The sequence below is a fragment of the Lynx rufus genome, unplaced genomic scaffold (assembly GCF_022079265.1).
Source record: "Lynx rufus isolate CCGP_SWC_20201006 ecotype Redwood Valley unplaced genomic scaffold, mLynRuf1.p SCAF_9, whole genome shotgun sequence".
NCBI classification, from domain to species: Eukaryota; Metazoa; Chordata; class Mammalia; order Carnivora; family Felidae; genus Lynx; species Lynx rufus.
Window position 1 is genome coordinate 109,341,402 of NW_025814897.1, and position 11,365 is coordinate 109,352,766.

The window sequence follows — 11,365 nt, forward strand, 5'->3', positions numbered from 1 at the left end:
ACCGGAAACAGAGGCTGTGACTCGGGAGGAAAGGATTGGGGTTTGGAAAGGAGTCAAAGCCCTAGAGAGGACAATTTTGGCGGGAATGCTTCTCTGCCCTCTTCTGGCCTCTGGGGGTTTGGCTGATTTTTTTTTTTTTTTTTTTTTTTTTTTTTTTATTCTTGCGGGACTAGCTTTCTCTTTTTAGCCCGGGAGGAGCTAGGGCCCAGTGGGTAACATGTCTGTCCCGGGAGCCAGAGCCGCTCCGGGACGAGGGACACAGCTCCCTGCCACAGGGGTGTGTACAAGCACTTTGGGGAGTTGTGGAGGCTGCCAGAGCGTTTCTAGCCTTGACTGTGGCCCAGTGACTTTACCTCTTTTGGCTGCAGATTTTTACCGTCCAGTTTTTACTGAGGAGGCTCAGTAAAACAGGGGCTGCGAGGACCAAAAAGCTAATGCATGCAAACCGCTTGGAGCAGTGCCTGGTACAGAGCAGGTCTTTGTGCCCCTTTGCTCTTACTATCTGAGCCTCGGTGGCCTCATCTAAAAAATGGGTGAGGGGAGGGGGCCAGAGGCATCCCTTGTCCGGCCATTGCTTTGGCTCTAGTCTCTGAGATCATTCCCACTGCCTGACTCTGTCCGTCTTTCCAGCCTGGGGGGTTTCATGATCTGCTGGGAAGCCAATAAATCAAGGGAAAATGGGTTCAGTGGGTTTCTGGGCCGGGTGCCCTCAGGTTACCCCTCGGTGTCTGGGGGATGCGCGTCAGAGAAGTGGGGAGTTTCCCTCCCAGGATGAATCAGCTGTGTCCCTGCCAGGGCCCCTCCCAGAGGGCGGGAGAGGGGTGCAGTTGCCCTGCTGGGAAAATCCCCAAAACCTCGCCAAAGTCCTGGCTGAAACTTTCTCCCAACTCAGCCATTTCCTGTCTTCCCTGGTTTAGCCCCTAGCCCCGGCTGAAAGCAGGGGTCCGGTAGATATTCTCTCCATTCCCTGGCCAATCCCTCTCGAGCCTCCTCCCTGAGGTTTGGGGTTCACGGGACATGTGAATGGGAGCTGGGGAGGGGGAGTCTCCTTGCCCTCTTCTGTCATCCTTCCCATGGTTTTGTAAAAGAGAGCTGAGCACGGAGGCTTGTCCAAATTTACTCAGCCTGGCCCACCCCGGGCCCGGGCTGCTTCCTTCCCCCAAACAGGGCAGAATCCCCTGTCAGCCTGAGGGGGTGGGCCTTGGGGAGCCCCCGGCCTGGTAGGGAAGCAGTCCTTACCACAGGCCTGGGAGATCCTTCCTGCCCAAGTAGGCTTAGTCACTGTACTCTCTGGGCCTCAGTTTCTCTGCCAGGAAAATGGGAATCTTAGTCTTGGCCCAGGCTCTCTCTCCAGCAGTTGTGAGGCCCCGACTTGTGTGCTTTACAAATCAGATCCTAAGTCCTTGCTGGGACTTGTAGCCCCCCACCACATCAGCACTTTCTATCGTGGGGGCTCAGCAATGCATCAGGTGCTCTGGAGTTGCACGACCTGGGTTCAAATCTTGGCTCTGACACTTATGGCTTTGCAACCTGGAACCAATTACTGAACGTCTCTGGGTCTCAGTTTCCTCTTCTGAAAAATGGCAATAATGATAGAGCCAGGTGAGACTTCGATGAGACGGCGTATGGAAACACTCCGCATGGTGCCTGGCTCTCCTCACGAACAGAATGAAGAAACAGGCCCAGAGACAGAGAGTGACTTCATTCAATCGCTCGTTTATTCAGTAACATTTATTTGGCACTTGTGCTAGGCCGGGTCCTATGCTGGACACTGAAGATACCCTGCGGGATCAAGTGTGGCCACTGTCCTTGAGGGGCCCCAGACATACAGATGAGAGGTGGGTGGGTGTGACGGGAGCCTGTGGTGCGGATGAACGGGGAAGAAGAAATCCAAGAGGATGAGCTGGGAGGTCTGAGGTGCGTTCAGCCAGGAAAGCAGGTGAAGTTCAGGCACACCAAATGCAGGTGACAGCGTGAGCAAGGCACAAAAACGGGAAAGGCCAGCATGGATGCAAGAAAACAACAGACAGCTCAGATTTCTGGAACAAGAAGGGTGAAGCGGAGAGTGGATGAAAGGACTCCAGAGGAACCGACAGGGGCCGCCTTTGCTTTGAAATTTGGATTCGGATTTTAGTTAATTTACGGAGAGGTTGCTCTGCCCAAGCACTGTGTTAGGCTCTTGGGACAGGGCTGAGACTTAGACACTGTTTCTGCTTTCGCTAAGCCCCACACTCTGGGCCTGTGGCTTAGGGACCAGTGGGAGACAGACATCAAGCAATTACATAAGTAACCTCTCAACCCTTGCTGAACGACAGGTGTTCAAGCAGAAGGAACGGCCTGAGGCCCAGGGCTGCATGCCAGGCGGTGAAGGACATGCCAGTTGGCTCCGGTAGGGTAAGCACAGGCAGGAAGGGGCACCTGAGGGAAGCTGGGGCTTGGCAGGGGTCTAGGTCACGGGAGACCTCAGGAGAGCGGACTCTATATTGCAGGCCATGGGGAACCATGGAAGGACTCTGAGTAAGGGAGGGGCTCGGGCAGCTCTGCAGGAGAGCTCTGTAGAGGGGTAGCGGGGGTCACTGGGAGGGAGTGGAACAGAGGAGGCAAGCTGCAGTGGTGTGTGGGAGAGTGGGAGAGAGAGAGAGAGAGAGAGAGAGAGAAAGAGAGGACAGGGCGAAGGCAGGGCCAGGAGGCTGGAGGAGAGGGGAGGAGCGTGTGAAATGCTTAGTTAGGAAAAGAGAATCAGGTGCTGCAGACACCAGTCGGGCATCTTTGTGAGACCCACGAGCGCCTGGCCGGGATCCCTGCAAGCCTCGGCCCGATGTGGTCAAGTGCAAAGCACCGCTTGTCTGAGGGAGGCAGGGCAGTGGGCTCTAAATCGGAGGCCACCCAGCTCTGGGACTTCCCAGGGCTGGGGCTGGGGGGGGGGGGGACTCAACCCTGGGGAAACTTGGGGTGAAGAGGAAGCTGGGGAGGGGGCTGAGCCAGCATCTCATGACTCACCCACTTCCACCCCGTCAGCCCAGTGGCATCTCCGCTCCCCTGCTCCAAATTCCAATTTGGTGAGGCTGCCGAAGGCTGAGTCAGCTCCGGCACGGCACGAGAGCGGCATCCCAAGGGGCCCCTTGCCAGAAACCTTGGCTTCCAACCAAGGCCGGGGCCAGGCTCCCAGGCTCCAGGAGCCTCGGCTGAGCGGGGCGGCCCGGCAAGATCACGAGGGTGAACGTGCCTCGTGGGTTGTGAAGAGCTCGCTGTGGCCGAGGCCCTGGACAAGCGTCTGAGGAGGCGGCGGGGGCCAGGGCGCAAGTCCGACTCTGCTCGACTCACCACACGACCCCGAGAGACACTCAGGGCGGGAGAAGGGAGTATAAATGGGAAAGCTTCCACAGCTTACAGCTGTGCAGGTCGTTCACTGCACAAGGATGTTCAACCGAGGCTGCTGAAATCTAGCCCACTGTCTGCTCACGAGACCATATGCCCTAACCTACAACTGCCAGGACCAAGGGGATACCTTTCTCTAACTGGCACAAATACACCCTGTGGGCTAGTAGAAGTCCCTCAGACTTGGCTGGGTCAAGCCCTTAGCTTTACGGGAAACCACCAAGAAACCGACTCTGACCCTTGGGACGGAGGAGAAGCAGGACTGGCTTTGCAGAGGCTCTCAGAGAGGTTCCCGGCCTTGGCAGTGAGGTGAATCTTATCACTGGGGGCAGTCAGGGGTGCCCAGTTAGGGCAGAGAGGCAATCTCTCCCGGCCTGCCTCTCTCCAGCAACCAAAGCAGGGAAACAACCAACACAGCATTTTAAAAAACACTCAAGACACAGACCCAAACTGGGTTTTATTGAAATGCCAGGAGCAGGCACATGTCAAAGTAGCGAAGGAAGAAAGGAAGGTGGTGCAGGCTGCAGGAGATGGCAGGGAGGGGCCGGCCCCATGTCCATGGCCCTGGCATCCCCTCTCTCTGCAAAGGGCTGAGTGGATACAATCACCCTCTCCCCCCAACAAAATAGCATGCTTAGGCCTGCAGGGCCTTTGCCCCCTGGACTGCAAAGGCTCCAAGAGGGACCGGAGCGCTAATTTTTCTCTCTTGTGAGGGAGGAGGAGGACAGAATGCAGGAGGAGACAGAGGTACAGCTGGACATGACGGTGGCCAAGGAAGGCTCTCCTCCTGGAAATCTGTACCCAGCCTGCAGTTCTGTATGACAGAGGGGGGCAGCAGTGAAAAGAGAGGCTGAGGGTCTGGCCCTCAGGGAGGGAGCCAGCTGGTGGGGACTCGAATCAGCCCTGAACAGAGGGCAAGTGTTCAAAGGGATCGAAGATGCAGGCAGTTCCCGGTTGACCTAGTCCTCAGAGCTGGGGGGCTCAAACTCTTTGGGACACAGAGGAGGAAGACGGGAGGATCCATCCCGAGCGTGGGAGGGGGCAGAAGGGGGTCGTCCCCACTTGGCCACACTAGGTCAGTTCCACATTGTTGGCGCGGTCCAGCACACGGGAGCCACGGGCACTGCCCCCCAGCTGGAAACGACTCTCATAGAGAGTGGGGCACAGGTGCCAACGGTTGGCCCGATAGATGCCCAGGTAGGTGTAGACGTCAGGCTTGTAGGTGAGCAGGCACTTAATGCCCGCTGCGCGGATGGCCGCATCCGCCTCCAGTACACCCAAGCGGTCCGTGAAGTCATCCGTGTAAACACAGATGACCTGGCGCCCACCCTCCCTGGCCCGTGGGCTCACCTTGGCCACCTGAAGCCGGCCCTCGACCACGGCCCGAGCAATGCCAGCCCAGGCATGGTCCAGCTTGAAGCCAGGTGCCAGGTGTATCAGCCACTTGCCGGAGAGCACATGATGGGCGATGGCCAGCTGGCGCAGGGTACTCGGTGTGACGGGCCGCCCGCTGGTCTGCAGAACCTCCCAGGCTGCCTGCAGGCCCTGCACGTCGCCCGAGTTGGGGACATAGCCCTGCCCATACGCTGCAATCCAGCCCACAGGCTCGGAGTTGGGTGAGCCAGGGTCCCCATAGCGAGTAACTTGGGATGGTGGGTACTTGGCCAGCCAGGCATCCAGCTCAGCGGCAGGTGTGGTGCGGGCATCAAACACCAGCCAGGGGTCCATGTCGGCTGCCATGGCCTCTGCGGCCAGGTGCTCGGCAGTGAAGCCATCCTCACGGCCGCCTGGAGAGTCTTCCTCCTCCATTTCTTCACCAGGCTCCATCCTGCTGTGAAGGAACCCAGTTAGGGCAGGTCCAGGACAGACCTACAACTTGCCGGACCCTAGCAGGTGCAGCCAACGAGCTAAAACTCTGTGGCCTTGGGCAAGACCTAATGTCCTCAGTTGCCTCATCGTTACAGTGGACAGTAACTGTTCCGGTCTCCTAGAGCTGTTGAGAAAGCGAACACCTGAGGCGGAATCAGCGCTGCAAAAAGGCTGCTGCTAATATCGTTACCACTCTCCCCGATTTACAGCTCAGAAAACTGGAGCTCAGAGAGAAGTGACTTACCCAAGGTCACACCTGCCGTGAGTGTCAGGGCCGAAACGTGAATTCAGGTGTGGGAGCAATCAGCCCGGCTACACCACCGGGTCCTGCCAGTAACCGGTAGGAATCCCGAGCACTGGGATCTAACGGAGGGCGGCAAAGAAGCGCGCGTTCACGCAGCGTGAGGCAGGCCCAGTAGGGCCAGACCTCTCAGGCGGGCACTGTCGGGCCCGCTTGAAGACGAGCACAGTGATGCTCAGAAAGGGCAGTGACCGGTCCAAGGCCAACGGGGCGGTGGCCGGACAGGAACGCAGGCTTGTTAAGGGCCTACGAGAGGGCCAGCCTCCGGCCCGCCGCGCCCGCCGCCATTAGCGCCCACAGCCCGAGCCGCGCCCCCGCCCAGCCCTGCCCCCTCCCGCAGCCCCGCCGTCACCTCCGGCCTTCGCCGCGCTCGGCGCCGCTCCAGCCCCGCGCCCGGCTCCGCTCCTGCCGGGGCTCCGCGCCGCTGCCGCCGCCGCCGCGCCCCGCCCCCGCCACGGCTGCCGCCGCCGCCATCTTAGCGCCCGCCGCCTCAACAACAACTTTATAGACAAGCGCAGCACGGGGCGGGGCCACCGGGCCGGTCGGCCGCGCCGCGGGGCGGGGCCCGAGAGGGGAGGGGTTGACCCCGGGGGCGGGGCCGTCGGGGAACCCGGGGCGGGGCGGGGCTTCGGGGGCGGGGCGGGGCTAACGTTCGCTCTCCCAGGCTTGGGGGCGGGCGGGAGTGGCGGTCGGGTCCGGGATCGACGCACTCCGCCGGGGAGGCTCCAAAGGGAGGGCGCTCGGGTCCTGCGAGCGGCGTCCTGAACGGCGGCGCTAGGACCCCGTGGGGAGCGGCGGGGGCGGAGCAGGCGGCACCAGGACCCGGGGGAACCGCGGCAGGCGGGCGGCGAGCAGGCCCGGGGGCCGGGAAGCTGCGGGCGGCGGCGCTGGGCCCGGCGCGGCGAGAGAGGCCCTGAGATGCCGAGCAAGAAGAAGAAGTATAACGCGCGGTTCCCGCCGGTGAGCACGTGGCCGGGCCCGGGAGGAGCGGTCCCGGCTCTCGGGAGGCTCCGGCCCAAGTCCGGCCGTGGGGGCGGGCGCATCGCGGTGTTCGGGGGCACGGACGCCCCGCCCCCTTCCGTGCCCTCCTCGCGTCGGTGCCCCCCGCCCCCTTTCTCCCGGGATACCCTCTCTCGTTCCCCCCCACCCAGCACCCCTTTCTGGGACGGAGGCGACGGGGTCCGAGCTTTGTGCTCCCTCCCCAGGCGCGGATCAAGAAGATCATGCAAACTGACGAAGAGATTGGGAAGGTGGCGGCGGCTGTGCCTGTCATCATCTGTATCCTGTCGGGGCCTGGCCAGGCTGAGGGACGTGGGGTAGGGAGGGAGCCCGGGGTCGACTTGTTTAAGCAGGGGATCCCCCACCCGTGTTCTCCTTGACACTTCTCAGCCCGGGCGCTTGAGCTCTTCCTGGAGTCGCTGTTGAAGAAGGCCTGCCAGGTGACCCAGTCCCGAAACGCCAAGACCATGACCACATCCCACCTGTGAGTGGTCTGGGAGCTGGGAGGGCCCAGTGGGAGTTCACACACTCAGGGGAGGTGGGAGGCTGCTGGGAGACCAGCAAAGCCTCAAGCACTGGCGTGTTTGAACTGGGGTGGGGGGGGGTGGGGGGGGGTGGGGAGGGATTGGGTGGTCTACCGAGATCGGGAAGTTCGGGTAGTGGAGATGGGGTGGAGGTTTTCCAGGTTTATTCTCCTGACATACAGAGACCCTTGCTGAGGGACCAGACATCTGGGCCCTACCTGAATGCCACGTTCCCCTCACCTCTTCCAGGAAGCAGTGCATTGAGCTGGAGCAGCAGTTTGACTTCTTGAAGGACCTGGTGGCCTCTGTGCCTGACATGCAGGGAGACGGGGAAGACAACCACATGGATGGGGACAAGGGTGCCCGCAGGTGGGGAGCCGGGGCCAGGTGTCCAGGCAGGGAAGGCCAAGGCCACCAGGGTTGGGGGTGGTTGGGGGGTGGTCAGGGAGTGGTGAGGCCTCTGGGCAGATGGACTGTGCCTTCCCGAAGGGGCCGGAAGCCAGGCAGCGGTGGCCGGAAGAATGGTGGGATGGGAAGCAAAGGCAAGGACAAGAAGCTGTCGGGGACGGACTCGGAGCAGGAGGTGAGTGAGGCCCCCGGCCTTCTGCCCTACCCTGTGGTGGGAGAGAGCAGTCTTGCATCAGCCTGAGCTGGCTGGACTCCTGGGCCCATCCTCACCTGTGGTTTTTTTGTAAACTGGGGCTCTAGGGGTCAGTCTGCTGACCCTGCCACTCCCAGGCTCTCCGGCAATGGCCTCATGCTTTTCTTGTCCCCTCTGAACCCTGTCTTGCTCCTAGGATGAGTCTGACGACACCGACACTGATGGGGAAGAGGAGACGTCACAGGCTCCACCACAGGCCAGCCACCCCCCTGCCCACTTTCAGAGGTGAGCCGCTCAGTGGCACCAGAGGGGGCTGACAGATTCCTCCAGGCTGACTTTGTCCTTCCTGTCCTCCGTGGCCACTTGGTTTCGTTGGCTGTGGCAGATTTGGGGGATGGGAAGGGAGGAACCAAGGAGGGCTTAGAGGCAGGAGACTGCTCTCAGAAGGTCCCTGCCCCCACCCACACCCCGCCCTGGTGAATGCGGCTTGAACTGGTGCTGTGTGACCTGCTCTGGGCCCTTCTCTTCTCTGAGCTTGGCTGCCCGTTGGTACAGGGAGCCGTGGGCTCCATGCTCACTGGGATAGGGTAGGGCTCAGTGGGCAGGAATGGGCCCTGGAGAGCGGCCTGATCTTTCTCTCCTGCTTTCTGCCCTGCAGCCCCCCGACACCCTTCATGCCCTTCACCTCGAGTCTGCCTCTGCCCCCGGCCCCCCCGGGCCCCTCAGCACCTGACGCAGAGGATGAAGAAGACTATGACTCCTAGCGCCCTCTGCCCCCCAGGCCACACCCCCTTTTAGCTGGTTTTAGTTGCTCTGGGGGGAGGAGAGAAGGTAGAGCTGTTCTTAAATTTATTAAACAATTAATAATAAAAGGGAACACCAGTGTCTGTCCCAGCCTATGTCCAGGGCGTTGTGGCCACCTTCCCATCCACCCACCTGCATTCCCCATGCTGAGCTGAGGCCAGGAGCGGTGGTGGGCAGGGTAGCAGAGTGAAGGGAGGGGCCAGAGGCCACGATTCTGCCAGGGTAGGAGCAGGGGTGCTGACAGAAGGAAGGCGGGCAGAGTGGTGGTGTAGGGCTTAAGCCAGAGGTGCTGCTTATGCTGGGGGACGACCTGTTTCGTTGTGCTTTACGACCCCGGAAAGGTGCCTGTCTTTCTTTGAGTGGCCTCTTCGTGTCTCTCTGATGGAGGCTATTCTGCCCTCCCCGGGCTGCTGCAAAGGGACCGATTGGACAAGTAACGGGAAGAGGCCTTGCACGCTGTAGAAATCTGCGTCTGGTGCCACGAAGGGTATGTGGGAAGGAGCTGAGGGAGCAGAGGTAGGTGGGACTGTCGAGGGCCCCAAAGATCGGCTTTCGAGCAGGAACAGTGACACAGCTGGGCAGTCCGCCCCCATTTCTGAGCAGACCTTGGAATTGCGGGGTCCACGAGGCAGATGCGTGCCTTCCGGGAGCAGGGGCTCGGGGAGGCTGAGCAGGAGACGTGGAGGACGGTGGGCAGACTTGAGGTGTGTGTTAGCAGACTCCAGCGTGCTGAGAACTGACTGGAAGTGGGGCTGAAAGGGAGAGAACTTTAAGGATTCCCAGGTTTCTGTCTGCAGTGACTTGGGCAAGCCCCCCCCCCCCCAGCTGGAGGACACAGAGAGCAAGATTAGGTGTTAGGCTGTGACGAGTTTGGGGTGCCTGTGAAGCTGCTGGGGAGAAGGCACTGGAACGTAGGGGCCTGGAGACAGATGCGCGAGCTTAGAGAGTGGATGACCTCGCCTCAGGGAGAGAGGGTGGAGCCTGGACAGGCCACCAAAGGAGACTGAAGAGCAGCCGCCCCCAGGGCCCCCAGGGGCCACTGGCAGTGCCCACGCAAGCGTGTCTGGGAGGAGGGAGAGGTCAGCGGTCCCAACACCTTGCAGGCTTTAGGGAAGGCTTGCTGGTCGTTGACAGGCTGGGAGCTGGAGGTGAGAAGCCGAGGTGAGGAGAAGTGATGCTCAAGGCTGAGAAGCGGAGATAAGAGCTGTGGCTCGGAACGAGGACAGAGGGGACAGTTTTGGGTTTTGTGTCCTAAGGTAGCAGAAATGTCAGCTATAGCGAGGAAGGGGACCCGGGATGGGAGGGGGCGGATGCGGTGAGGTCAGGTCGCCTGGGGCCGACCCCAGCCTGACCAGGGGGAGGTGCAAGGTGACGAGGGGGTTTGGCAGGGGCATTGAGGTTCTCGGTTTTTATCTGACAGGGTCTGGCTTCTCTGGGGAAGAGGAGGCCAGGTGGCAGGCGTGGATGGGCCTGGAGCCTAGGAGCAGCTGGGTCCTGTCTGCTTCTCCTCTGCTCCCCCTCTGGTTATAGTGTCCCTGCTATCTTTTGGGGACAACCCCAACCTGTAGTACGCGCAGCGGCCCCCACTCCCTGATGTCAACGGGTGGGGACATCACACTACACACTGTGGCCACAGTGCGTGGTGCGGGCCAACCAACACACCTGAGCCCTTGGGACTTTAGGTGGGACCGTCGGGGAAGGGTATTCACAAGACCGCTAGCTGTCCCGTGGCACTGGAGGCAGGAAGGAGCCCACTCGGCAGCCTCGGAGAGGATGATGGTGGCCACACCGGGGTAGGAAAGCTGGCAGAATGTAGGCCGGATGCTGCTAGAAGCCTTTTCCCACCCCGAGGAGCGCTCCTGGCTGAGGATGAGGTCAGCGCAGCAGATCCAGGAGGCTCAGAGATACTGACGTCTGATGACACCTGGACCCAGTCTTGCCTGAACCCTGTATACCTTGGACTTCTGAGTCACGTGAGCCAATAAACCTTTTCCTTCTCGAAGCCAGTTGGCTTTCTGTCACTCATAACTGAAAGAACTCTGGCTGACGGGGACCGTGAATGGAAGGCGGTTCCCAAAGGCCCAGGAACGGGAGCAGCTCTCCCCAGCAGTAAGTTGGGCCCATCCGGGGAAGGTGGCCACTGGGGTCCTCTGAGCTGAGGGCGTGCCAGGCAGGTGTGATGAGTCGGGGTGGGAGAGGAGGAGACCCTTGGAGCCTGTTGCTGGGCTCTGTCCAGAGGTGAGGTTCTGAACTGAGAGGGTTCGCAGCGACCAGGCTGGGGAGGATTGGGAGAGGCAAGGAGGCCAGGGTGCTGGAAGCAGCCTCCAGGCAAAAGGCTGGAGGAGGCGCAGGTGAGGTAAGATGCCAGGAGCCGCTGGCCTGCGCCTCTGCTTTCCAGGCCTGCTTTTTTAGCCTGGGCAGTGGGCTGATGGGCATAACCTCTGGAACCAGGCCCTGGATTCAAATCCTGACCTCTCCATTTATTAGCTTTGAGCAAATCCTATAGCATGTCTGTGTCTCAGTCTTCTCAGCTGTAAAATGGGGCTAGCGATTACCTATGTCAGTTATGTGTGCTGTAACATACATACTAATTACTGGTGAGGACAAAGGGCCGATGTAACAAACTCGAAGTACCCATGACTTTGAAGGTCACTGTGGAAAGGGCAAGCTCATAGACCACGGAGGGTTTTTGGGGCCAGGGCTGGAAGTGGCCCCGTTGGCTCTTCACCTCCCGTAGGAACTGTCACAAGGCCCCACCTGAGGGAGGCTAGGTGGCCAGATTGACCTCACAGGCCTCTGGGAAGGGCCTGACCCAGTCCGTACCAAGTGTTAGGAATGTAGCCTCCTGAGTGAGGGCAGGGACTCCGGGGAGACAGCACCTCTGGCTGG

The 11,365-nt window shown here is 60.6% G+C and overlaps 2 protein-coding genes across 6 annotated transcripts; one reads left to right on the forward strand and one right to left on the reverse strand.

Moving 5' to 3' along the window:
• Window positions 1-3,803: 3,803 nt before the first annotated feature.
• On the reverse strand, window positions 3,804-6,037 carry CUNH11orf68 (chromosome unknown C11orf68 homolog). 4 transcript variants are annotated; one of them, XM_047071469.1, is made up of 2 exons: window positions 5,901-6,037; window positions 3,804-5,206 (listed from the first exon to the last, which is right to left on the reverse strand). In XM_047071469.1, exons 1-2 carry the CDS (start codon window positions 6,020-6,022, stop codon window positions 4,450-4,452), a joined length of 879 nt encoding a protein of 292 aa, XP_046927425.1. In that variant the 5' UTR covers window positions 6,023-6,037; the 3' UTR covers window positions 3,804-4,449. The 4 variants fall into 4 exon arrangements, with proteins under 4 accessions (XP_046927425.1, XP_046927424.1, XP_046927427.1 ...); XM_047071468.1 differs by having other exon boundaries at window positions 3,804-5,209; XM_047071471.1 differs by lacking the exon at window positions 5,901-6,037 and adding an exon at window positions 5,492-5,842.
• A 222-nt stretch (window positions 6,038-6,259) lies between these two features.
• DRAP1 (DR1 associated protein 1) lies at window positions 6,260-10,478 on the forward strand. 2 transcript variants are annotated; one of them, XM_047071830.1, is made up of 7 exons: window positions 6,260-6,508; window positions 6,754-6,826; window positions 6,938-7,031; window positions 7,321-7,440; window positions 7,540-7,654; window positions 7,869-7,957; window positions 8,331-10,478. In XM_047071830.1, the coding sequence occupies exons 1-7, from the start codon at window positions 6,467-6,469 to the stop codon at window positions 8,434-8,436; spliced, it is 639 nt and encodes a 212-aa protein (XP_046927786.1). In that variant the 5' UTR covers window positions 6,260-6,466; the 3' UTR covers window positions 8,437-10,478. The 2 variants fall into 2 exon arrangements, with proteins under 2 accessions (XP_046927786.1, XP_046927787.1); XM_047071831.1 differs by having other exon boundaries at window positions 6,262-6,508; window positions 7,561-7,654.
• Window positions 10,479-11,365: the final 887 nt, after the last annotated feature.

What these genes read in the sequence shown, in the direction of transcription:
- CUNH11orf68 (XM_047071468.1), bottom strand. Translation starts at nt 6,022, where the DNA reads ATGGCGGCGGCGGCAGCCGTGGCGGGGGCGGGGCGCGGCGGCGGCGGC. An exon ending in GAGCGCGGCGAAGGCCGGAG is followed by an intron (nt 5,210 to 5,900) that starts GTGACGGCGGGG and finishes GTTCCTTCACAG; the next exon opens with CAGGATGGAGCCTGGTGAAG.
- DRAP1 (XM_047071830.1), top strand. Translation starts at nt 6,467, where the DNA reads ATGCCGAGCAAGAAGAAGAAGTATAACGCGCGGTTCCCGCCG. An exon ending in ATAACGCGCGGTTCCCGCCG is followed by an intron (nt 6,509 to 6,753) that starts GTGAGCACGTGG and finishes CTCCCTCCCCAG; the next exon opens with GCGCGGATCAAGAAGATCAT. An exon ending in GGGGACAAGGGTGCCCGCAG is followed by an intron (nt 7,441 to 7,539) that starts GTGGGGAGCCGG and finishes GCCTCTGGGCAG; the next exon opens with ATGGACTGTGCCTTCCCGAA.